A 27,757-nucleotide genomic window follows, 5' to 3' on the forward strand; every position below is an offset into this window, starting at 1 on the left:
TTTAAGTAAAAAACAATTATGGATGACTTCTAGAAAGTTAAAAAAAAAATACAGTACCCATGGCCAGGGTAAAAGCATTTAGTGCATACCTGGCCAGGCACATAGATCGAAAGATCACAAATAAATCCGTGTTTCCCTGGTAGCAGTATAAATTAAATTGCATTGAAATAATTGTGGTAGATATATCAACAGTGTTATTTTATTATTTAACTCGTAGTTATCTAAAAGGAAATTATAAAAAAAAAAAACATAATATGACGGAAGATATATTTTTGTCATTCAACGTATGCATTCAAATATATATATACATTGATAATTTAGAGTGGATAATTTAAATACTTGGTGGAATTTAAATAATTAATTTATCTATTAGTATGTACATGTATATCCATATAAAGAAGTTACTTCCTTGTTTTAAACATAAACTTCCTTAGAATCTGTAGGTAAGTCTGTTTATTTTCTAGGTCTGAAAAAAGTATTAACACAAATACCGACCTTTAGGTAAATTCAAAAAGGCAAATGTCAATAAAACTGGCATAATAAAACGTAAGTACATACCAACTAACGGAACAAATCGAAAACAACTGTCATATCCAGAAAGGAGGAGAATAAAATGTGGACAATGCAACTACATATCACATTAAATAATCGTGAAACAACTGAATTCAGATACCACAAAATCAGGAAGGGGTAAGTCCTTAGAGCCAATTTTCTCTGTATGCGTTCGGTGTCATTAGCAATCGGTCGTTGAAATCTACTGGAAATAGACAATTAAAATTACAAGAGATTCTACATTTACATTTATTTTTAAAGACGTTTAATTCAGACTATTTGGAACATGAATTGTTCTTCTTCGTTTGTCTATGTTTGTATGTCTGTTAGTTTTTGAAAGAGTCATTGTGTTTATGTGACTTTTGGTGATTCATGTTATCCATGATATATATTTTATGATATAAAGTTAACATTTGCCAGTAAAATATATCTCGATAAAATCAAAATGATATTCAATGCCACATGTTGACAATTTTTCCAATTTTACGTACAAAAATGTGTTCTTTTTAGTTGAAAAAAATCCCTATAATCAGGAAATCAGGAAATTGCAACAGTGAAATAAAAGCAAAGCTTTGTTTGTTTGATTTATGAAAAAAATAGGCAAACAACAACAGTTCATTAAGACGAAAAACTAAATACACATGTATAAGTCAAATCTGTTATGTGTGATACCACCATTTCTTTTCCCCATTAAGTTTGAGTTAAATTTGCACTTTTTCCAAACAATTGTGCAGAATTAATCTTTGTTTCAAATATAGAAATACTTGACATGAGTGTTATCCTGTCTGGTACATAACCGTAGACAAAATGTCACATGGATTTCATTGCATATACGAAAATAACCAATCAACTTTCACCTCTTTTGTTCCTGTGTCCAACCTTAAGTAACCACGTAAAATCAAGATTCCAAATTATAGTGTAGAAATACAAAGAAAATAATGATGCTTTGAAACACCCAAGATACATTTCTATTGCCCAATTGTTTTTTACTGTAATGAAATGTATGTAGACTTAATGTCTTCTAATTGACAAATTCAATGGATGTTTGTTTTACAACTATTTAAAATGTTAAAAGGTTCCTTACTTGGGTCAGTGATATACGCATTCGTTCAGTTGTAATTGCTAAATGGAATGCATATATTTTATTCTGAATAACTAATCTATACGTATGCTCAACATAAAAGTTTTTTTCTTTTTCAGTACTATAATGATGTAATCAGAGAGTCATGGATAGAAGACATGTTTTGTTTCTTTCCAAAGCTTTGTTTTTTCAGTCTATCTTTCATATACTTGGCGGATTAAAGTGTGATAAAGACATCGATGCTTGTAAATGTGCGGAGAATACTTATAACCTCTCAAATAGAAGTGGTATTCATGTACAACGTTTGCGCAAATTAAGTTTCAAGAATGACACAACTTGTATTAATTTTAACAATAATAATATACCGAAGTTATCATGCGAAGATTTTTCTCCTATACCAAGCAGCGTAAAAAAAATATATTTGAGAAACTGCAAAATAAAGTCAATTGACTGCACAAATATTTTTAGAAATTTGACAAAGCTTATGGTTTTCGATATTGGATCCAATGAACTGCAAACTAATGCGTTTATAAACATATTCATGAGTGTTGAAAAGGTGTCAAGTATAGCTTCACTCAGTCTAAACATTTCTGGTAACGAATTGAGTGAAAATTTTTCGTATTCTTTCCTTCATAATTTAAAAGAATTTCGAGCAGATGGCTGTAAAATTAACAACTTACAAAAAATATTGGAAACAAACAAAACTAATAATCGTCTTAGGTTGTTGTCACTGCAACATAACCAGATAAATGAAACTTCGTTAGAAGCATTTTATAGTCATGGAGAACACTACGAAATGCTAGATAGTTTAATTCTTTCTTATAATCCGGTTAAAAGTTTAACTCGAACTGTTTTCTCCAAATTGCAAAAGCTGAGAAATCTTTGGATTACAAACCTTTTCGCCTTTACAACATTTCCAGGATTGAATTGCCCAAGGCTTAACGTACTCGACATAAGCAATTCGTTCTCTTTTAATCCAGTGGAAGACGTAATAAATGTTTTTAACATCTCAAGGAACATATCAAATCTAGTTTTAAGTGGAACTGACCTAGTAAACTGGACGGAAAATGATCTCCTGCAATTGTTAAGTCCTTTGACAGAACTAACTGAATTAAATTTAAATAAAACATCATTAACAGAAATTCCGTGCAATCTTTTAAGAGCACAAACATCCTTAAAATTTATCGGTTTGTCGGAAAACTATATTGTAGGTTGGTTTAGTGATTGCTTTGAAAATATGCCTAAGGACTTAGAAAAGATTTATTTACGTCAAAATCTTATAACTATAATAAACGAAACATCATTTCCGCAGCTATTGGTGAAAAAGCTAAAGCATCTTTACTTGAATGGGAACCTATTTAAATGTGACTGTTCCACACATTGGTTTCGTTCCTGGATGAGAGATCATTATGGAATACTTGATGCGCTTTCTGAGGACAAATCAACACCTTTTTACGAATGTCATTCTCCTAAAAACAATGGGACATTGCTTGTTGACTTTGATCCTACGTATGAAGAGTGCTATGGATTGTCTATATCCGAGTTGCTATCTTTATCGATATCGGGATTTTGTTTTGTATTGGTACTAACGCTAAACGCTTTGACGAAACTCAACTACAAGAAGAGGGGCGTAAGATACCAGAAGGACATCAAAGGTTACGAAGAAATTGACGGTTGGGCCATGGTGAAAATTTCATAATTCGTTGCTATTGGATGTTTTTAACTGATATAAAGAACACACAGGAACACACAGGAAAATGTCATAATCAAAAGCAAGATCAATTTTAATTGCAATTATAAGACGATTCGTTGAGTCATAAAACAAACAATTACAAACGGATTCTCTCCTGTTAAAAATCTGCTTTGTTCCATTTTTTTGCCATGTTGAAAAAGACGATTATAAAACTGGTGTCATTGATATACTTATACGATGTCTGTTTTAGTATTCCTCTTCTATACGTTTTACATCATTATCTCCCTCATGCAAAGCTTTGATTCCTTTCACGGATTTGGCTATACTTTTTGGAACTTTTGGATTATAGCTCTTCATCTTTTATATAAGCTTTGGATTTCAAATATTTTGGCCACGAGCATCACTGAAGAGACATGTATTGTCGAAATACGCATCTGGTGCAGAAAACTTGGTACCGTTATTGTTATTGCAGCATAATACGTCGTTCATAAATGATATAACTGTTAATACATGTACCTACAAAATATATACGTCATTTGGACAAAGACAAAATATAATGAAACAAACCAAAACTAATTTCATTTTTAAATAGTTAGTATGTCGTTTTTAAAAAGAGATTCGCCAGATACCGAATGGGCATTCAAACTTATTTTTCTAAGACATACTGACAATACCACGATTAACAATGAAATAGGGAAAAGACAAACAACAGTCTACATATCTCAACACAGAAAATTTTAAACAGAGCAACACGACCCCCACCAAACTTTAAGGTTAGAACTATTTTCTCAAAGTACAATTAATTTTATCGTAATAAGTATTGTTTTTGTAAATATTTATTTTATTAGCGAAATGATAGTAACCACGGTAACATTGCTCAATATTAACAAGGACGTAGGATCAAAAGGTTAACTCTAGTTTCTACATTGTCATTTTTCGTTTCCTCCTATGGATTTTTCTTACCTTTAAGTTTTCATATATTCTGGCTATGTATTTTTCAGTCAGTGGAAGAAAGCTTAAACTGTTGTAAAAAGGGCTGATACAATGTTGAATACTAGTGGCATAGGTATGACACTTCTCTGTTGCCCATGACCTGCTTGTGGTATTATTTCTGATAAAATACTTTAAATGTCAGATATAGCCGCATCATGTGCTTGATGAATAACGAAAAACTCTTTACTAACCATATGCTGTATTTGAATTTTTCTGGAAAAAGTAAAGTCACAAAAATACTGGACTCAAGAGAAAAATTCATAAAGGAAAGTCCCTGATCAAGTGGCGAAATAAACAGCATAGACACATCAAATGAATGCATAACAACTGTCATATTCCTGACTTAGTACAGGCATTTTCCTATGTAGAAAATAGATGATTAAGGTTTATGACCCCTTCTGTAGCCATTTTTGTACGAATTTTTCAAACTTCAATTGTATCAAAACTACAGATGTAATGAATAATAGAGATAGACCATTTTGTACATATACTCAGAGGAAACTTGATGCAAAGCATTATTATTTATTGTTTCATTGAATTTAATAGAAAAAGAGTACTTTGTGGCAAATAAACCAAGATTTTTATAGAAAATCCACAGCCTTTAATACAGAGATTTTTGTTATAAAATTTGAAATTTAATTTTGGGGCCCTTTATAGATTTTTGTTCCGTGTCGAAGGCCGTACATTGACCTATAAGAGTTTACTTTTATAAATTGTTATTTGGATGGAGAGTTGTCTCATTGACACTCACAAAACATCTTCCTATATCCAATTACTCACTTGCTTTTCTATGATGTGCTATAGTGTTTTTTTTACAAAAAAAGTTCTAAGCAACCTGTAAATTCCAAAATACCTCGTGCTGAGCCACTAAAGTCGATCGCACCCTAAAAGGTGTACTTGATTTGGTCCATATTTTAATTTGTTTTATCCAATATCTCACAGACACTTGTCTCAGAAAAAAAATTTCCTATATACCTTAATATAACACGTGTTATATTAAGGTATATAGGAAATTTTTTTTCTGAGACAAGTGCCTGTGCAATATCTACATTAATAAACTCGTTTTAAGGAAATCAATGCTAGCACTGCATGCAATAATCTTATATCTATCAGTCATAAAATTGTCAAATACGAGGGTACAAGGATAAATGCTGTGGATTTTCTATAAAATTTGGATATGTTTAGCATTGAGTCAACACAAGGGTACATAATCCTTAACCTAGCTTAAATCAGTCTATGAAATATCTTATGTATATAGAAAGATAGTACGCGGAAAATTGTAGAAATAAAACAAAACTTTATTAAACAAGTTTACGGAGTTTAGATGAGTACTATAGTACTTTAAATATTTGTGACATATACACGTGTATATTCTTCCTTGTCCCATAATTACATTTTACTTCCTTGTTTAGTTCCGTGACATACTATGATGTCGTCCCTAATTATTGATTTTAGATTTTACAAAATACTGTCTCTGATGATTTAAAAAGATATATAATGAAATTGTCATTTTAACAATTAGATGGAAGAATATCTATTACAATAAAATTGTATTGTGATTTAAAAGAATCTCTTAAGGTTAAGGACCCCTTCTGTAGCTATGCGAATTACGTAACTCTGCAGTAGTATCAAAACAACAAAGATAATGAATAGTAGAGATAGGCCATTGTGTACATATACCAAGGGGAAACGTCCTGCAAAGCTTTTTTTTATTGTTTCGTTGCATTTAGTAGCAAAATGGAATTTTGTGGCAAATAAATCCAAGATTTTTGTAGAAAATCCACAGCCTTTCCCCTTTACTGTCATATTTGACAATTCGGTGTTTGATAAATGGAGGACTATTGCATGCAGTGTGAGCAATGATTTCCTTTAAGTAAATATAAATATGGACCAACTAAGTTCACCTTCTAGGGTTTACTCGACTTTAGTGACTCAGCACGAGTTTTTTGGAATTTAAAGGTTATTAAGGACTTTTAGTAAAAAATAAACACTAGCACATCATAGAAAAATAAGTGATTAATCCATGTTTAAAATTTTATAACTAAAATTTCTGTATTAAAGGCTGTGGATTTTCTATAAAAAGCTTGGTTTATTTGCCACAAAGTACTCTTTTTCTATTAAATAATAAAACAGTAAATAATAATGCTTTGCATCAAGTTTCCCCTTGGTATATGTACAAAATGGCCTATCTCTGTTATTCATTATATCTGTAGTTTTAATATAATTGAAGTTTAAAAAGTTCGTACAAAAATGGCTACAGAAGGGGTCATAAACCTTAAAAAATAAAATTGCATTATTTATTATAGTTATTCTACTTTTTCTGTTTGGGTTTTTTCAGGAAATAATTTTGTATATTTTGTATAATTAAAATTATAAAAAAAAATCCAAAAATATCACAGCAGTGCTGTTGGGATCGTGTGTTTTTCCACGGGAGTCGGTTCATGTTTTTTTTTTTTTGTTAATGTAGACCAGTTTTTGGTTTTTTTTATTATTATTATTTAAATAACATGCGGTCAATTCGACTTAATCTTAATTTACAAGTACATTTGTATATCGGTTTTATTTATGATAGTCAGATTTTTATCTTATTAGAAGTTTTGAGCATAAACAGCGCCTGATTTCCCACTAATTTAGCTTTTTACACTAACAAGGTTTTTCGAGTGCTACAACTAAAACGTCCAGGTTTTTTTCACAACTGATCCGTTTCTTTCTCTTTCCTTTTTTGTATAATGATTTTCAGTCATAGTTTATCTAATCAAATTAAAAGTTCATCCTTAATATTGATGAACTACTCCCAACTCGACGTTAAACACTCAACAACTAATCAATCACACATTCCATGAAATTTTGATGAAGTTTACGTTATTCCTTCTGAAAGTAAATAGATAATTTTAAAAGAAGACGGATAAAGTTATTCTATAAATTATATTATCATTATTCTTTGTCTACTAGATTGAGTCCATCCAATAAAAAACGATAATTTTGTGCATTATTCCCCCTTGATTATATTTAATATTTTGTTTTAACTGGATATTCCTTTTTTGGTTTTTCAGTTTATTTCAATCTGAATAAAATTCATATTAGTTTTAACTAATGTCATATGCATATTAGCATAGCTAAGTCAGATATCTATATTTTCATTAGATTGAAGTGTTTATCTTCATCCTGCAATATTATCAGCCAACAATTGTACAAATGACAAGTTCAAATATTTCTGTTTTGCTTCATTTGTAATTGCAGCCATGTGGATATCAATTATTTGGATTTAAACAAACTATATAAAGCATCCATTTCCTGGTGTATATTGTAGGGTAAAAAACGTTATATGTAGATTATCAAAAATCATAAAATTTATTTGTTTTCGCTTTTCGTCCTGTTTCTTACGCTCTTACAAGAAAATTCATATTTTCCGACCAAATAGCAGGAAACAGCCGAAGGCAACCAATGGGCCTTTAACACTGGGAACATATCCGGCACCCGGGAGCGGTCTTCAGCTTATATTGTTGAAAGATTTGAAAAAACTGTGCTGTACATATTTTTATTAATGCCATAACTAACTATTTAAGAAATTGTGTATTTAAGATTGCCATTAACATTTTGCACTTACTCGTTGTTGAAGGACTGACCTTTAGATGAACTTGTGCTGCCTTGTCATTAAAGTGACAAAATACTGGATGTATAATTCTAACAGCCAAACCTTGTTTATTTATATAACTATAAAGACTGTTTACTCGAAAATATCATCCAGTTTAATTGATGTCACACAGAGTTCATATACTGTGAATAATTCTGTTTAAAAATTCCAATAATGTGCCATTATATGTAAACGTCTGTATATCTGTAAAAAAAAACAGTTCAGATTTCATGAATGTTAAATATCAAATAACGTATAAGAAATTCTAAAATTGAAGATACAAATATCGTCTAAAATTATTTAAGCGATTCTCCCTTTGAGTTTCTTATGATGTATTACATACATGCAGAAGGTTGGCCTTGTTTTGTTAAAGATTTTTTTTAAATTGATAAAATATGAATCAGTAGAAATCTAGATTAGTCAAAAGTATAATGACAAAAATACCGAACTCCAAGGAAAGGTCAAACCGAAAGACCGTCATCAAATTGCAAAATCAAGCTCAAACACATTAAACGAATGGATAACAACAGTTACTGTCCAATTCCTGACTTGGTGCAGGCATTTTGTTATGTAGAAAATGTTGGATTAAACATTCAACTGACCTTCATCGTGTTCATATTTGTAAAAGAAATTAACTATTTTATTCGTCATGCAGTGCTGTTTTAAAAAATAGATAAATTCACAACGAGCAACAGTTTTAGAAGCAGAAGAGGGGCATCCGATTGGTTGTGCTGGATGAATACATTGGCAGCCACGATGGGCTTTTGCGCTCTTTGCAAATTAAAAAAAAAACTTACTTTTTGATACATTTGTAGGTGGCATGGTGTAGATAAAATTTCTACAAATAGAACATTTGTTCTCCTTCTTAATTAACACGAAATATTGGGAAAGTTTACAAAACACATCGTAAGTGATGATAGGTCTACACTTCTGCTGCATAATTAATTTCCAGTAGATTCAATAATGATCGTTTCAAAAAAATTGAAGAAAAAAGCAAATAGTTCTGCATTTACCTACGTCGCTGCATGTAATTGATTGTGGTTGCTTGTATACGGAAACATAACTGCCTATTCCCTTTCATTAAAGGTTAAACAACTTTGACGCAAATTTTCACTGAATAATTAATTCTGTAAACAATTAAACTATAGGAAAACAGGAAATGGCTGCACGATAGATGTTAAAATTGCTTACATGCTACAACTAATCATTACCAAGCTGCAGACCAAATATCATAACATTCCAGACACATTAATTGTTGTCAATATAATAATGGATTTATATACCACTGTCATACAAGTGAGAGATTTGGCTAGCTATAACCAGGTTTAATTCACCATTTTCTTCAGGGGAAATGTCTGTATCGAGTCCGTATATGACAATTGTTTTCCTTTCGTTTAATTTGTTAGAGTTTTTGACTTTGTCATTTTATGAAGGACTGTTGTTACGGCCAGAAATCGCCTTTAAATTGTAGCCAACAAAAGACACAAATCAATAGTAAAATTTAACAATATTTATTATACAAAAGTTTACAAGAAGTATTACACAAATATTACTGTTAACTTAACTGTCAAAATATGAGTCCAATCTTTTATCTTTATCTGTATCCGGATATCTTTCGGAATCCAATCTGAATATTACGTTCACTACTACGGTCACAATCCAGTATGATGTTGTTTGTAGAATAAAAGTGTCAATCCAAATGCTATGAATATAAATGTCTATCGATGTCTAAGTCTAAGTCCAAAAGTAAGTCCAAGCGTAAGAGTAAGAGAGAGTTTTACTTTAGTGTCTGTATATATATATATATATATATATATATATTTGTCATGGAAGATTCTAGAACAGTCTATAATGGAACATCCTAGAAAGTTACAACAGAAGTTTCTAGTAAAATGTAGAAGTGTATATAATGCATCTTTTATAAGGATCATTCTGGAAAGTTCCAATCATTCTGTAATTGTTCCAGAGATTTCTAAACTGCACAATTCTAAAATTATTCTGTAAACAACTATCAGGCCACACAATATAAATCAGGCCAACATAAATAAATACAATAATTACAATATCATAACACCTCCCCCCTTAAAAGAAGTTTTAGTGTAACAAAAACTTATCATGAATAATATGAACAAAAATACATAGTATATACAAAGTGTTTTAATAAGCTCTAGATAAAGCATCTGCTATTACATTATCTTTACCCTTAATATGTTTTACAATTACATCATATTCCTGTAACAATAAACTCCACCTAGTCAACCTCTGATTCTTGTTTCTCATTTTATGTATAAAGGTGAGAGGATTATGATCAGTACAAACAAGAATAGGATATACAGTGGGATTCAAATATACATCAAAATGTTGAAGTGCTGATAACATTGCAAAACACTCTTTTTCAATAGTTGAATAATTTTTCTGATGTTTATCTAATTTCTTAGAAAAATATGATATAGGTTTCTCAACATTATCATCTGTCTCTTGATATAAAACGGCTCCAATTCCTACATCGCTTGCATCAACGGCAAGTTTAAATTGTTTTTCAAAGTCTGGAGTAATCAGAACTGGACTATTAATTAAAAGTGATTTGCTATTTTCAAAAGCGTTTTGACAATTTTCACTCCATATAAATTTAGAATCTTTTCGTAAAAGATGAGTCAATGGTTGAACCACAGCAGCAAAATTTGAACAAAATTTTCTGTAAAATCCAATCATGCCTAAATATCTCATAAGTTGTTTTCTATTTGTAGGAGGAGGAAATTTGGAAATAGCTCCCACTTTAGCCATAATAGGTTTCACTTGACCTTGGCCAACTGTATGCCCTAAATAATGAACAGTGGCCTGACAAAATTCACTTTTACCAAGATTAACAGTCAAATTTGATTGTGACAATCTATCAAAAGTATCATACAAATGTGTTAAATGCTGTTCCCAGCTATCACTACATACAATTAGATCATCAATATAAGCATAACAACAGTTCAAATCTTTTATAACATTATTGTTCATTCTTTGAAATGTAGCTGGTACATTTTTCATGCCAAATGGCATTACAGTATATTGAAATAAGCCATCTGGTGTAACAAAAGCTGATATTTCACGAGCTCTCTGTGTCAATGGAACTTGCCAATAACCTTTCAACAAATCAAATTTGCTCACAAATTTTGCTTGACCAATGTTGTCAATACAATCATCTATCCTTGGAATCGGATAGGAATCAGATTTTGAGACTGAATTTACTTTTCTGAAATCAGTCACGAAACGAAAGGTTTTATCTGGTTTTGGCACAAGGAGACAAGGAGAGCTCCATTCACTGTTACTCGGCTCAATAATATCATTGTCAAGCATGTATTTAATTTCTTTTCTCATAGCTTCAAGTTTGAGTGGATTGAGCCGGTAAGGATGTTGCTTAATTGGAGAAGCATCTCCTACATCAACATCATGACAAACAGCAGTGGTTTTGTTTGGCACATCTGGAAAAAGATTTTTAAAAGAAAATACCAAAGTTTTTATTTCTTCTCTACGATCAAAAGACAGATGTGCAAGTTTTGAGTCTAAATTTGACAAAATTTCTGAATTTTTCAATCTAACTGTCTCTTCGATAGTTTTAGAACTAAAAGATGGTTCAATTACATCTGGTTTGTCATGATTGTTCTCAAATTTAACCATGCCTAAAGTGGCAACTGGTTTACTCTCACATTCATTAGTACGCTCAAAATATGGTTTTAACATATTAATATGACACACTCTGTTTTGTTTGCGCCGACCTTGAGTTTTTACAATATAATTCAAATCATTGATTTTACTCTCTATTGTATAAGGACCACAATATTTAGCCTGTAAAGGATGTCCAGGGACTTGCAAAAATACAAGTACCCTATCACCAGGCTCAAAAACTCTGTCCCTGGCATCTTTATCATACCATATTTTCATCTTGTTCTGTACATGTTTTAAGTTTTTCTGAGCAATTTGACAAGCAGTATACAATTTTTCTTTAAATCTAGATACATAGTCTAAAAGATTCAAGTCAGTATGTTCAGTAAGCCACTTTTCCTTAATCAATTTTAACGGTCCCCTTACAGTATGGCCAAATACCAACTCAAAGGGACTAAATCAAATGGATTCTTGAACAGCCTCTAGGACTGCAAAAAGTAGAAAGTGAACACCATCATCCCAGTCTCTGTCAAATTGAAGACAAAAAGTTCTAATCATGTTCTTCAATGTTTGATGAAAACGTTCTAAGGCACCTTGAGATTCTGGATGGTACGCACTTGATCTATACTGAGCAATCCCTAACTGGTACACGACTTGCTGAAATAGACCTGACATGAAATTTGATCCCTGGTCGGACTGTATAGACTTAGGAAGTCCTACTAATGTGAAAAATTTGATAAGAGCTTTGACAATAGTAGGTGTCTTGATATTTCTTAGCGGAATAGCCTCAGGAAAGCGAGTGGATGTACACATGATTGTCAATAAATACGCATTTCCAGTTTTGGTCTTTGGTAAAGGTCCAACGCAGTCAATTAGAATTCTGCTGAAAGGTTCGTCAAAGGCTGGAATAGGCAGAAGTGGTGCTGGTGGTATTTTCTGGTTAGGCTTACCAACAATCTGGCATATATGGCATGATTTGCAGTATTCTGCGACATCATTTCGAAGTCTGGGCCAGTAGAAATGCTGCAATATCTTAAGGCAAGTCTTTCTTATACCTAAGTGTCCAGCCAAGGGGTGTCATGGGCAAGACCAATAATTTCTTGCCTATAAACTTTAGGCACCACCACTTGGTATACCACTCTCCATTCCTCTTTTGGGGTAGCATCAGGAGGCCTCCACTTCCTCATTAAAATGCCGTCCTGATGGTAATAGTATTCGGCCACTTTGTCTGCTTCCTCCTGTGGTTGAGCCCTCTTGCGGAGCTGAAGAACCTCAGGGTCTTTATTTTGTTCTTCGAAAAGGTTCTTTCTGTTTAATGAATGGCTATTTACGTCTGGCCATGGCATAATTACGTTCTTGTTATCATTAGGTGGTCTTATTAAGGCCTTTTCTGAGCTACCAGGACCTTCAATGTCGGCTAGGAAAGTGTCAGAAAGGTCCATATAATCAAACTGGTTTTCTTGTAAATCCTCATCTTGTTGTTTTCTAGCCATCGCTCTAGTAACAACACAAGCTGGATAGAATTCAGCATCATCTTCAGGTGATTTAACATCCACCACCGGTTCACTGGTAACAATTGGTTCAGCAACCACTTTGTTCCTAGCTAGATCATTTCCTAGCAATAATGTAACACCCTCAACAGGGAGATTAGGACGAACACCCACAATAACTGGTCCAGTTATCAAATCTGACTTCAGATAAATACGATGGAGAGGAACATCTATACAACCTAACTCTACACCTTGTAACAAAACGGAGGCACCAACAGAAGTCTTCTCGGACAAAGGCAACACACCTTCTAACAATAAAGACTGAGAAGCTCCAGTGTCCCGTAAAATCTTAATAGGCTGAAGAGTGGTATCATCAACAATAGAAATAAACCCATCAGACATAAAGGGTTTATATTCCTCCATGTAATCACAAAAAACTGGACTTAAAAGCCTGACTCGCAGGACATTCCAACGTACTGGTAATATAAGGTGTCGTACAAGCACTGGACTTCGACTTATTATCTCGTTCATTCTTCTTCTGGAGTCTAAAACAATCAGCCATCAGGTGACCATTCTTCTTACAATAAGCACAAATCAGTGACTTCTTCTCAAAAGTATCAAATTTTGGACTAGACATATTATAATTGGACTGACTCTTATTCTGTGCAACAGACTTACTATCAGTACGCTCAGTGCTTTGATTTTTGTAATTTCCACTTGAAGTACTAACATTTTGACCCTTGAAACTTCTTTTATGTGAAAGGGTATAATTATCTGAAATTACAGCTGCATCATGTATTGTCCCAACAGTTTTGTCGTCTAAATGTGTTTTTAAGTCTAAATGAACACATTGTTTGAACTCTTCTAATAACATCAATTGTCTTAGGTTATCAAAATTGTTATCTGTTTTCTTTGAAGTAAGCCATTTATCAAATAGATCTTCTTTTTCCCGAGCAAATTCCACATAGGTTTGTGAATCAGACTTTTTATAAGATCTAAATTTCTGTCTATATGCTTCTGGTACTAGCTCATAAGCTTTCAAAACTTCCTGTTTCACCGTGTCATAATCGGAACTTTTTTCTGATGGAAGTGCGGAGTATATTTCAGCAGCCTTACCCTCAAAAACACTTTGTAGCATTGTAGTCCAATATGGCTTTGGCCAATTCAAATTATGAGCAATTTTCTCAAACTGTGGAAAATATTTATCGACTGTTTTTTCACAAAATCTGGGAACCAAACGTATATTTTTTGCTGCATCAAAATATTCTGATTTCGACTGGACTTTAGTGTTGCTTTCTTCTTTGACCATTTCAATTTTCAGTTTTTCCATCTCTAGCCTTTCTCTCATTTCAAGTTCTTTTATTTTCTCCCTCTCCTTCATTTCCAGTTCTTTTAATTTAAATTCATCTTCTTTTTCTTTTTTCTCTATTTCAAACCTTTCCTTCATTTCCAGTTCTGCTTGTTTTAATTTAAATTCATGTTCTTTTAATTTGAGTTCATGTTCTAATTCAAGCTGTTTTAATTTAAAGGCGTCAATATTGTCTACCTTAAGTTCAAGAGCCTCTTCACCTAAAATTTCTGTGTCAACTAATTTGTCTATAACCAAATTTTTTATAATTTGTTTTCTCATAGATACTTTAAAATCTAATTTCAGATGTTTAGCGAGCAACACTAATTCCTCTTTCTTTAAATTATCAAACCCCTCCAGGTCTGGCGTTTTCAAAAATTTACCGACATCAAATGCCATTTTGTAGAATTTTGTTGGCTAGTTATAATAAAAATATTGAATAAATTTTGAAAAAGATATTTTCGTGATCCCGGACGAGCCCCCAATTTCTGTTACGGCCAAAAATCGCCTTTAAATTGTAGCCAACAAAAGACACAAATCAATAGTAAAATTTAACAATATTTATTATACAAAAGTTTACAAGAAGTATTACACAAATATTACTGTTAACTTAACTGTCAAAATATGAGTCCAATCTTTTATCTTTATCTGTATCCGGATATCTTTCGGAATCCAATCTGAATATTACGTTCACTACTACGGTCACAATCCAGTATGATGTTGTTTGTAGAATAAAAGTGTCAATCCAAATGCTATGAATATAAATGTCTATCGATGTCTAAGTCTAAGTCCAAAAGTAAGTCCAAGCGTAAGAGTAAGAGAGAGTTTTACTTTAGTGTCTGTATATATATATATATATATTTGTCATGGAAGATTCTAGAACAGTCTATAATGGAACATCCTAGAAAGTTACAACAGAAGTTTCTAGTAAAATGTAGAAGTTTATATAATGCATCTTTTATAAGGATCATTCTGGAAGGTTCCAATCATTCTGTAATTGTTCCAGAGATTTCTAAACTGCACAATTCTAAAATTATTCTGTAAACAACTATCAGGCCACACAATACAAATCAGGCCAACATAAATAAATACAATAATTACAATATCATAACACTGTCCGTTTTGAATTTTCCTTGGAGTTCAATATTTTTGTTATTTTACTTTTTTTTTCTTCAATTGAAGCAAATTCAGAAATTTTTTATGACCATGGACTTTCGAATGACTGGAGTCCAGTGATTTCTAGACCTGAATACACATTTCAGACATACTAGTCTTCAGGTTAGCTCGTCAATTACAGTTCTGTCCGGAAATGAAGGCTTTTGATAGGGACATCAAGTAGATAAGCAAATAAGCCAACAATGAACAACTCGGAAAAGGAAATAGTATCGATTATACAAAACAATAGTCAAATAAGTATGTAGTTCAAAAACTTCACAACATATACTGAAATCATGTGATTTTAGTATGAGAATAATACCCATGGAAAGAAATTAATAAGTGAAGAAAGAAATCAGTATTAATAGGGTAAGATATAAAGGAGTGTTTCAAAACCAAAAACTAAAAAAGATCACAACTGAAGAAAAGGCGGCCTCTTATATGTTGTCGAGCTGTTGACAAGTCTGAAAGAAGACTTTAGCAAAGAGTTGGAATACCAAATTTAAATAATCGAAACAGACCAAAGGTGTTTCCAAATTCAATATCTTTCTTGTCAAAATTATATTAAATCTGAATTTAAACGTAATGACAAAAACAGAACGGTTGTACAACTAAATTGAATGCGAAAGTAGTTGATCAGGAATTTGTGTGAGACATTGTTAGAAAACAGTTATATAGCAGAATATTTCAATTGTTGATGCAGACTACTAGTATTACCCAGCAAATGCAGAATACACTAAAGTCACAATAAATGTTTGAACATACAATGTATAGAGATCACAGTTGAACTTTATTATTTGCTCTGTAAATATTCAAATAGCAAAATAGATGCTAGTTACACTGCATTTTGCTTTTAAAGTAGTTTTTGAATAATTTAGCCCTTTTCGTAATTTCTTAAAACCAATTTATTAGTTTAAATCTTATATACTGCTCGAACATCTACAAAAGCTACCAATGATGATTACTAAGACCTGACTTCTAAACACATAAAATAAAAATCGAAATAAAACATTCAATTAAAAGGAACGATGATTCAGTTAACAATACTATTTACCAAGTGGAGAGATTTTGATTGGAGGTATTAAAAATCGTCACTGTAAAGACCTCCTCACCATGGCCTATAAGATGCAAATCAGATTGGTAGACATTGACCCATTTAAATACTACAAACCTGGCGATTCACGGACTATATCAGGTCATCACATACACCAACAGCGTACAACAACAACAGTACAGATACTCCTTCTTTCCAAGATCAACTAGGGAAAGGAACTCTTTACCGGAATTTGCATATAGTTTGAAAATAAATAATAATGGTAAATAGCTGTATTTGATAATGGAGGAGGAATTAAGGCCTCGTAAAGAGTCATAATAATATAAAGAAGAGTCCGACTCCGAAAGAAGGCGAAGAAGATATTGTTTTCTGATTGTATGTTTCTGGTCACCTAGTCGCCTTTGGTTTTTCAAATCACAGGTTGTCCAAAAATGGTTGCCAATAGATAAATAAAGAAAGATGTGGTGTAAGTGCCAATGAGACAACTCTCCGTCCAAGTCACAATATGTAAAAAGTAAACCATTATAGTTGAACTTACGGCATTCAAAACGGAACCTTACTTGCTCATACCGAAAAACGAGTCTACGGGTCCCAAAAATGGCTAGTGTTAAACCATTCACACTGGAAAAGCAACGGGCTAATCTATATAGAAAAAAAACAAGAAAAGAGAAACACTGAAGAATCACATCAACAAACGAAACCCACTGAACAACAGGTCCTAGCTTGGAACAGGAGTAAACAAATGCCGGGTTTATACATTTTAACAATTAAGCTCTAAGGGAGCTACCATTTGATTTTTATAGGGGGGGGGGGTGGGGGGGGCTAGGATGAAATTTAAAAAAAATAGGCAGGACAGGAGTTTTGAGTAAAAAAAAAAGGCAGGATGAGCAACTTGGTAAAAAAAAAGTTAGGATGACAATTTGTGTAAAAAAAGTCAGGATAAACTAGTAAAAAAAAAAGGCAGGACCGAATAGAGTAAAAAATAAAAAGGCAGGACAGAGACTACAACTAAAAAAAAAAAGCAGGACAAAATTTTTCATCCTAGCCCCCCCCCCCCCCCCCCCCCCCATAAAAATCAAATGGTAGCTCCCTAACATTCGTCCTATCCCGAAATAATAGTGTATTAAACAACACAACATATAAATCAATCATCAATTGAAATAGCTTGAAAATAAAAAGCAATATAAATATTATTGTTATATACATATGTTGCCTTCGGCTGTTGTTTGCTCTATGGTCGGGTGGTTGTCGCTTTGACATATTCACCATTTCCTTTCTCAATTTTACATTAATGGATCTATAATCTATCGATTCCTGTATCTTGGCATGTTTTCTCTGGCTGTTTATGACGTCTTTACACCCAATCCATTGGATGTTGGATGTGTAATGCATACTTTTTTTTTATTAGTTGTTATTTGCTCTAAACTGGCGGTCAGTAACTGTGAGAACTCTCAAATATGTACTTGGTGTCTTTCTGTTGTTGGGATGTAAAAGTACCAGTTCACGTCCACTCTGTGTGTTTGTTATATGTATTTCTATATGTATCCATTTGATAAGTAAACTGATTTTTATAGTTCGATTTTATGTTGTACTGTTACAACACTGTCCAAGGTTAGGGGAGGGTTGGGATTCCGCCAACATGTTTACCCCCGCCACATTCTGTATGTATGTGCCTGTCCCAAGTCAGGAGCCTGTAATTCAGGGGTTGTCGTTTATTGCTATGTTACATATTTGTTTTTCATTGATTTTTTTGTACATTAATTAGGCAGCAACCATTTGATTTTCTGGGGGGGGGGGCTATGGTTTTTTTTGGAAAAAAAAGTTTGTTTCCAGTTTTTGGAGAAAAAAATAATTTGTTTTGAATTCTGAAAAAAAAAAATTGTTTGTTACACCCTCAGCTGCCACTATATGTAATGCTAAAATTGAAAGAAAAAAATTGTTTTCCACTTATCGCGAAAAAAATAGAATGTTTTTCGCCGCAGGCGAAAAAAAAAGTTTGTACAGAAAAAAAAACCATAGCCCCCCCCAGAAAATCAAATGGTTGCTGCCTTAGTTCGTTAGTCTTCTCTATATAGTAAACATCCACTTTCAGCCGTGATGACTAACTAGTACTTGTTCTGATTATGAGGGCCTCAAGTTGAGAGGGTTGTTTTTCTTCATAAAATGAAAATTTACTGATGCAATCATTACATACTAGTACAACAAATATAGTTGAACTACAATGTATTGCTTATAGTATTTGATAAACAGGCAAAACCATGAAAACTTAACATTGTCCTTTGGAACAGTATACATTGTGTACCTAAATAAATGTTCCTGCATTGACCAATGAACATGAGGTCAAGGTCATTTGAATCCTCCAAGACGGAAATATACATGTTTCTGTCATTCTATACACCAAAAATAGTTGAAATATGAATTATAGTATCTGACAAATAGACCATATCTGCAAAGCATCATTGACCAATGACTAATGAAAATGAGATCAAGATCCAATCTGCTAGCTAGCTAGACATGTACACATTACAATCATTCCATAGATATAGTTCACCTATTGCTTATAGTATTTGTGATGTGGACTTGGATTTCATCACATAAACTTCATCTTAATCAGACATGTTCCCCAATTCCCCATTTCCTTTCTCAATTTTATGTAGACCTTGTAAGGAACATATATACCAAATAAAGTTGTCCGATTTGTAATTAGTGAGAAATTCACGTGACTAAAAAAGCATTTTTTTTTCAGTCTGTGAAACATGAAGACAATGGACAGAAGATGGACAGATTATTAGTAACATAAGGCATCTGCAAAACAAAGTATGAAACATCCAGGTCTTCTACCTTCTGAAATATGTAACTTTTTACAAATATTTTTAGCTATTGTTGATGCTGTCACTGGATTGTACTTATTTGCATTCTGCCACTTTCTTCACAGGCAAGACAATAAATTAAACATAAACTAATCTATGGATTATTAAAAAAAATCATCTGTAAGATGGCTCACTCTCTAACTCTTCATGTAATAAGTATAATGTGACTTTGCAAAACATAATTTTTAAAAAATGCACATTGAATTGGATAAACTTGATGTTTAAAAACTTTAAATGAATAATGCTATCAATGCAATTTACTTCGGAATTCATTTTTTTTTCCACAATCATTAGGTCACCAAACGTGGTTTTTATTTTTCAGTGAAGAGAGGGCTAGAAACGTTTTTTTTATAATTTTCATGGTCAAAGGTCAAGGTATATTTGATAAGTAGATTGTGGGTTATATGATCATCAGAACATAGGTGTATCAAATTAGAAGAGATGACCGTTATATTTCCATCAAAATCACAATCAAAATCCTGTGGTAACATTATTAACAACACCATAGATCAACTGTTTGACAAATAATTAGAAGTGAAAGTGTATAAAACTAATGGAACGTTATTAAGTAATGAGTATATGATAGAAACATCAAAGGTAAAAATTAACATGATTAACAGACTTGCAAATCTTTATTCGACAAAATTTTTAAAACATATTGGTATAATTACTCAAAGTACGTATATTACACATGTTACATACATAATATTGTCAATATGAAAAATATTATTTGAGTTAACCTAAAGTACTTAAAACAACCTTTTTTCATTATCTTGAATATTATCATGATTATAAGAAAATAAGCAGATGGTATAAAATGTATATGAATTTGATCAATCCTAGTTTTTAGATGACCCCTTATATTTGACCTGTAGTTATCGTTGTTGGTGGTGAACAGTTATTGAAAATGTTCATTGTAATCCATTAGTATCTAAAAAGCTATAATAATCATGATAATAGATAATTGCACTGAATTATAAAGGATATATCAGATCAACAACTCCCACTTAAATATAGAAGATTTTTTTTTATTTATGCCAAAAAGGCAGACACAATACAAAATTTTTATTCATTGATTAAAAGATATCAATAAAAGTCAACACATATCCATCAATATTACTGTACTTGTTTATGTTAAACACATGAAAATTGTGAAGGCACATTAAAAAGACAATCAGGAACTAGTTGCAGGTGCAAAATGTTTGTGCATTAACATGATTTAAGTAAAATATTGACTTAGTAAGACCCATTATGTACAGTAACATGAAAAATTAATGCATAAAATTAGAAAAATTATTCCAAAGCAATTAAACATTTTTTTTAATTCAAACAATAGCAAGAATTGTATAAGACAATACCTGTGATTATATCATGGTATCTTTCGCCCCTCTTTATCCATGTTATCTGCAATCAAAATTGGCACGATTTATTCAGGTAATTTTAATGCCTTTTTCAAAATCTCTTACTAGTCATTTGCTAGCACAATGGTCCTACATTTATCTTTCTTTTTAATGAAAAAAATACATATTCTATTGAATATACATAAAACGACCATTGGTAAATCGTTATTATTATCAAGAAATCGAACTGAACTATGATGTAAACAAGAATGTGTCCTCAGTACACGAATGCCCCACTCGCACTATCATTTTCTATGTTCAGTGGACCGTGAAATTGGGGTAAAATCTCTAATTTGGCATTAAAATTAGAAAGATCATATCATAGGGAACATGTGTACCAAGTTTGAAGTCGAGTGGACTTCAACTTCATCAAAAACTACCTCGACCAAAAACTTTAACCTGAAGCGGGACAGACGGACGAACGGACGAACGGACGAACGAACGGACGGACGAACGGACGCACAGACCAGAAAACATAATGCCCCTCTACTATCGTAGGTGGGGCATAATAAAATAATTGATATCATATTAGGTTTTATTCAATCATATCTAAATAAGACTTTGTTTTGTCATCATCAACGATGCTAGTTATATTTAGATTGTACGCAGTTTGTTCTGTTGGACAGATTGCTTTATCATCGTAATTGACGCTGGTTATATTTACGTTCTCAGCAGATTGTTCTGTTGAACACATTGCTTTATCATTGTTATCGACGCTGTTTATATTTACGTTGTCAGCAGATTGTTCTGCTGGACAGATTGCTTTATCATTGTTATCAATGCTGGTTATATTTAGGTTGTCAGCAGATTGTTCTGTTGAGCACATTGATTTATCATTGTTATCAACGCTGTTTATATTTACGTTGTCGGCAGATTGTTCTGTTGAACACATTGATTTATCTTCATCAACCATGCTACTTATATTTAGATTGTCGCTCGCAGATTGTTCTGTTGAAGATATCGATTTATCATCATCATTATCGTCATCAGTACTAGTTATATTTAGGTTGTCCGCAGAGTGTTTTGTTTTGAATGTTTGCGTACCAACAGATGATTTTACTTTCTTGCACTTTGACCTTTGATGTCGTTGTAACTGATTCTTCTGAACAAATTGTCGATGACATAAGGAGCATGCATGAGGCTTTTCCTTTCTGTGAATTCTTTCATGCATCTGTAACTGAATCCGTTGAACAAAACGTTTACTACAGAAAGTACATTCAAACTGCTTATCTCCAGTGTGTGTCTTCATATGCAGACTCAGTGTATTACTCTTATTAAAACGTTTACCACATACATCACATACAAACAGTTTCTCTCCTGTATGAATTCGTTTGTGTGAATTCAAATTACTGCTCTGACTAAAACTTTTGTGGCATACATCACATGAATAAGGTTTCTGATTTAAATGTATTCGCTCATGTTTTACCAGCGCCCCACTTTCACAGAATCCTTTGCCACATGTATGACAAAGATAAGGTTTAATCGATGTATGAATCATCGAGTGACGTTGTAACACATCTACACGACCAAACCCTTTTCCACATCTAACACAGATGTAAGCTTTTATACCAATATGTATTCTAGCATGTTTTGTCAGAGATCCTTTGGTTTTGAACATCTTATTACAGGTATCACACTTCAATGGCTCATTAGCAGATTTTGTAAAACACTTTCCCTTTATAAATTGTTTAATAGTATCTTTTTTATGACTCTCTTCCTTTCTTTTTCTTGAAAGTTTTTTCTTGCCCTTTTTTGTTGGTGAAATGACTTTGGGCTGTTTTGTCCCATCTGAAGTATTTCTTTTACTTTTCCTTCTATTATTCATTCTGGTTTTACTGAACATGCTGATTTCCCTTAAATGAGAAACTGTCCTTCAGACAATGCAAGGTGTCATTCGGCTGTTCTGTAAAAGAAAAAAGAAAAACTTAAGCATGTTAAGCTTTTTAACTCAAGTGGAGAAAATTCCTTATATGGGGATGTGGTCCCCAATTACAATGATAACCGTCATGACAGTTCTAGTAAACAAATCAATAATTAAAAAAAAACAATCTACTAATGCACTCAACTTCATTTACCTTTAATTTCTAACATTTTTATTTTCCCACATTTGCGCAGAAATCTCTTTGATTTGAGCGTCACTGATGTCTTTTGTAGACGAACCGCGCGTCTGGCGTAATTATTTTTTTATTAATCCTGGTATCTATCTATGATGAGGTTATTTACTTTCTTTTGGTCTGGTTTGTCATGAGACTTTAATTTATATATTTATCAGTCTAGTAACATATAGGAAGTATTTGATATGAAAAAAAACATTACCTGATGATAGCTTTTTTTAAACTATGAAAATGATGTCATAACAAAAATGACGTCATAACTAAAATGATGTCACAACTAAAATTCCTTACAATAGAAAAAGAGGGGGTCACTTATTTTTAAGGACAAAAAAGATATTACAAAATTCCTGGAAATGTTTTCACCATATTATACCAAATAGATGTCTCACAAGTCCTAATCCCTGATATCTCGGCCTATAACAAACTCGGCCTATAACATAATTGGCCTCACAATATAGGACTATAACAAACTTGGACTTCTAGAAGAATACAAGTATGATGTTGGATGTTGTTTTCTTTATTAGAAATTAATCATCAATACTTAATTTGCAATAAATTATGATTTACAATTAATTAAATAATCATTTTGAACATTTTAGAAGCAAGTAATATAAATTATGTTAACAAGACATGTATAAAAAGAAAAGTAAAAATGAATTCGTAAAATAATGAAAATCTTATTTGTCTTTTCTGTATTATTATTTGCATATATATAAAAAAGAAGATAATGCTTTTCATTTACATGTTCATCTTCACTTAAAAAAATAGAGTAATAATTAAAATCCAAACTGAAGTAAGTTAGAATGAAGATAGAATGGTCTTGCGACACCTAATTAGGTGTCCTAAAGTTAGGATGAAACATGTGATATATCCTAAGTTGAGATAGCTTCCAGAACAAGACATAGGACAAAGACGTGGTATAAAATGGTCTTAGAACATTTTAGAACATGTCCTAATCCTCAGATAGCTTCGAGAACACCACCCCAGGATTTAAACTAACAACTGGCACATGTACTGTTGACACCTATTTATCACCCAAAGTGAGAACAAAACTATAGCTACCTGTAATTACATGAAATAGTAATTAACTAAATTATATCCAATAACTTTGCAGTAGCAGCTTGTGTATTAACATAGATATAATAGCCATTATATCAATGGTATAACTGATGTTTTCATGTTCTTTTTTTATTAGTTTGATTCCAATTCTAAGTAGTTATAAGATAGTGTAGTAAATTATATGTTTCTGGTCATACTTTTATTGGTTGAATCCCAGTGGTTTGTGAGAAAAAGAAATCTCTGTTGTTTTACATGTTTTACTCCACCTTTTTTGGGAAATATGTATAATGTTTGCATATAACACATATATTTCAGTGTGGAACTTAATCTATTTGTCATGTTTTTATACATTTCTATATATTGTTTTTTTTTCAAAAATATTTATCATTTTCTCATACGTGTACATTCGTATATCATGTATATCATTTTTTTACATATAAAGTTGTGTTTTTTAAGTCAGAAAAAAATCGTTAACAAAATTATCTACTATAGTCCGAGTCTTTTCAACATATTTCTGCATATTAATAGTGGTTGGGTGAGTTTGTTCTAGTCCGATTTTGTGATAAGCCAATTTTGTTATAGTTTAAGTTATCCAGCAGAGTCTAGTATTTAGAGGACAGTTTCTATTTCTTAATTATATTACATAAATATGTGCCCTTTGAGTTTTGGATTTAGAACTAGAAGTGTGGGGGTAGTCCTTATCAGGACTTGGGTTCGGGATTGACCCTTTCATGATACGGGAATTCTTTTTTTTGAAAAATCGGGATGTCAGGATTTAAATTTATCTAAACTTGGAACCGCGGAATTTCGTGTTTTTAAGCCCAGGATTTCAGGATCAGGAGCCTTCCACCCCTCTCAGAATTGATTTTATTTTATATACCTGCCAACTTTCACAATTTAAGCGTGTACTACACGATTTTGACCCTTTATTGCACGTTCGTGATGGTGACAAAACATCAAAAACACGATTTTGTGAAAATCTCAACGAAAAATATGCTTGTTCTCGATTTTGAACTGTTTCTAAGGGAAGACAATCATAATCAGCCAATCAAATTTTGTGTTTCTCATTATCAAATTAGTAAGCCAATCAAAATGTTTTCTCTTAAGATTATTCTAACATGCTACACTGATTTTGAAGTTGTGTTGTATTCCTCTGTATGTTAGTCAGAATTGTAAAATCGTGATCATGGCAGGTGAATTTTCATCTGCAAGCAGGTTCTTACACAGCTTAAGAATGAAAGCATGGCTGATTGACAAAATTCAATGATGCAGTACTACCATAAAGATAATAAATAGAAGTTTATTCACTAATTTATTGACATTACACTTGCTGTAACAGATGTCATTTTTGTATCCAATTAAATTACCAAATCATTTACAGTACAATGTACTATTCTTCTTTTTTCACAAGAACCAAACTAACAGGTTCCTAACAACCCCATATTTGAGGGGTAATTTTACTGTTGAAAAAAAGAAAAAAGAAAAATTTCGATTTTTTTAACTTAAATTAGTGGGAGCATTCATTATATTTGGAAATTTTTTTCTAAATGAGTGGTCCAATTATTATTAATAATAAAGAAGATAACAGTCCATGAACATAACGAAATTCTATGACATGTTTTGACCAGATGATATTAATACCAGATAGCTGTATAGTTCTTTGGGAAAAGTTTCTTCAAAGAATATAAATATGTGCTAATTTGTACTTAAAAGTGGGTTTTATTGTTTTTACATTGAAGGATTACCCCTCAATTGGGATGTTGTTCCCAACCTGATAAAGGTCCTTTTATCATGTTTATGTGCATAATTTTAAATTGGAAAAGTCAACAATCATTTTATATCCTTACACAAGAAAATAAAAGGCAGTGTCTGCGCGTCTCCGCATGTGGGTACGAATAGTATAATTGCCTTTCCTAGGCTACGCGTACCCACATCCGGTTTTATAATAAAATGCCATCTGATAGGGAATAAAACGTGAAATATATACAGAATTTGTTGCAATTAGTGAATAAATTGATTAAAACTACTCAAAAGTTTTATAAATATTTATATATAGGTAAGTGAACAGTTTTTATTTCAGTTAATAAATATTCTTAAAATGGAAAAGAGTGATATACATGTGGGGAAAACATTTCATATGTATCATGAATTAGAACAGTCCATTAATTTTATACAATAAAAGTTTAACAGAATTCATTTTTCATGTATTCATGGAGGCAAAAAATTCCGAACAAATTCGATAGGAAAAAGGCCTAATACAAGGCATTTGTTTTAAAGTGTAGTTTTAAATCGAATTTGCTGCGTTACATTCATTAGTCAAGTCTGAGACTACTATGTGTTATTGTCATGATTGTAGTCTCAGGTCAAGTTTTTTTTAAAGTCAAATACTTCTAGTTTTCCTATTTTAAACCGTTCTTAATATAAAGGATATGCCTACTTTTAGTACATTTCAAATGGAATGTCCTCTCCACTTTAAACTTGGCGTGACTAAAGATGGACAAAACCTGATTGAGGGAGGTAAAATGTTTATTTATCATGTTTATTATCTTCTGTTTTTCATTTTACTAAAAGATTATTTTTATTTCAAATTCAGTAAAATTTAATTCTATAAATTTGCATTTAAACTTTATAATACATGTAGTATCAATTTTTATCATGTTTTTCTTTTTACAGGGACTGAACAGTTTCATTTTCCATCAGTGTGCATTTAATTTGCAATGTTTATTATGTATTATTATAAGATAAATACAATTTGAAAATATCATTTTTCATACTCTTCACTCTTTCTACGAGAAATCCAAATTTATCAATAATTTCCGTTTATCATGTTTATATTTCACGTTTCATTCCTGATCCGATGGCATTTTTATAAAACCGGATGTGGGTATGTGTAGCTTACGACTGGCAATTTGCCTATTCGTACCCGCATGCAGGTATGTGCAGACACTGTCAAAATAAAACCTGGTCTTCTAGCTACATGTTCATCTTTTCTACTGATATAATTACTAAAATCAGGCAAATAAACTTAAGGAAAAAGGCTTGTAAGTTCGTCATACAAATATGACACTTTTTCAAGACCATAGAACAGCAGGAGCAAAATACTTTGTAATGAATTGTAACCTGTGAAATTGTTGTCGTGCAATAAAACCCCCATGGGCACTTTTAAAAGTTGGCAGGTATGATTTTTTATGATTAGGTGAATACCATGTCCATGAATACAGACATGACATAATTTTTGTTGTTTAAAAACAATTTTTTTTTACACTTAAAAGATATCGTCATATGTTACTCCAAAACAAAATTCAATTCAAAAGAATTACTTTTCCAGCTTTGATGTTCCGATAAGGTAAATATAAACAAAGGCCAAAGGGGAGATAACCAATGGTTTCAGCAAGCATATGCATTTCCCAAATATATTATTTATCTGCAAATAAAAACAAACTACAGTGGGCATTTACATAGCAAGACTTCTCTTCAAATTAGAACTGAGCGTACAATGATCGCTGTAATCCTCAAAGTCGTCACTAAATATTGATCTTAAAATGGGAGATATTTCCTAAGTTCGCGGCCATGTTGTTCATAAAAATTTTGTATGTCATTATTTTTTTTACTAAAAAAAGGATTATTTTCATTTAAAATCGTTCAAATTAGTATCTTAAAATT

The 27,757-nt window shown here is 32.0% G+C and overlaps 1 protein-coding gene and 1 long non-coding RNA gene across 4 annotated transcripts; one reads left to right on the forward strand and one right to left on the reverse strand.

The window, feature by feature from the left end:
• Nucleotides 1-273: 273 nt before the first annotated feature.
• On the forward strand, nucleotides 274-3,559 carry LOC143080744 (uncharacterized). The gene is made up of 2 exons (XR_012979787.1): nucleotides 274-443; nucleotides 1,753-3,559. It is a non-coding gene; the product is annotated as an uncharacterized LOC143080744 (long non-coding RNA).
• A 16,575-nt stretch (nucleotides 3,560-20,134) lies between these two features.
• Nucleotides 20,135-27,699, reverse strand: LOC143080746 (uncharacterized). Of its 3 annotated transcripts, none has more exons than XM_076256749.1 (2): nucleotides 27,590-27,699; nucleotides 20,135-22,824 (listed from the first exon to the last, which is right to left on the reverse strand). In XM_076256749.1, the coding sequence occupies exon 2, from the start codon at nucleotides 22,762-22,764 to the stop codon at nucleotides 21,457-21,459; it is 1,308 nt and encodes a 435-aa protein (XP_076112864.1). In that variant the 5' UTR covers nucleotides 22,765-22,824; nucleotides 27,590-27,699; the 3' UTR covers nucleotides 20,135-21,456. The 3 variants fall into 3 exon arrangements, with proteins under 3 accessions (XP_076112864.1, XP_076112865.1, XP_076112866.1); XM_076256750.1 differs by having other exon boundaries at nucleotides 27,553-27,689; XM_076256751.1 differs by lacking the exon at nucleotides 27,590-27,699 and adding an exon at nucleotides 27,415-27,543.
• Between the last annotated feature and the right edge of the window lie 58 nt (nucleotides 27,700-27,757).

This window comes from Mytilus galloprovincialis, chromosome 6 (assembly GCF_965363235.1).
Source record: "Mytilus galloprovincialis chromosome 6, xbMytGall1.hap1.1, whole genome shotgun sequence".
NCBI classification, from domain to species: domain Eukaryota; kingdom Metazoa; phylum Mollusca; class Bivalvia; order Mytilida; family Mytilidae; genus Mytilus; species Mytilus galloprovincialis.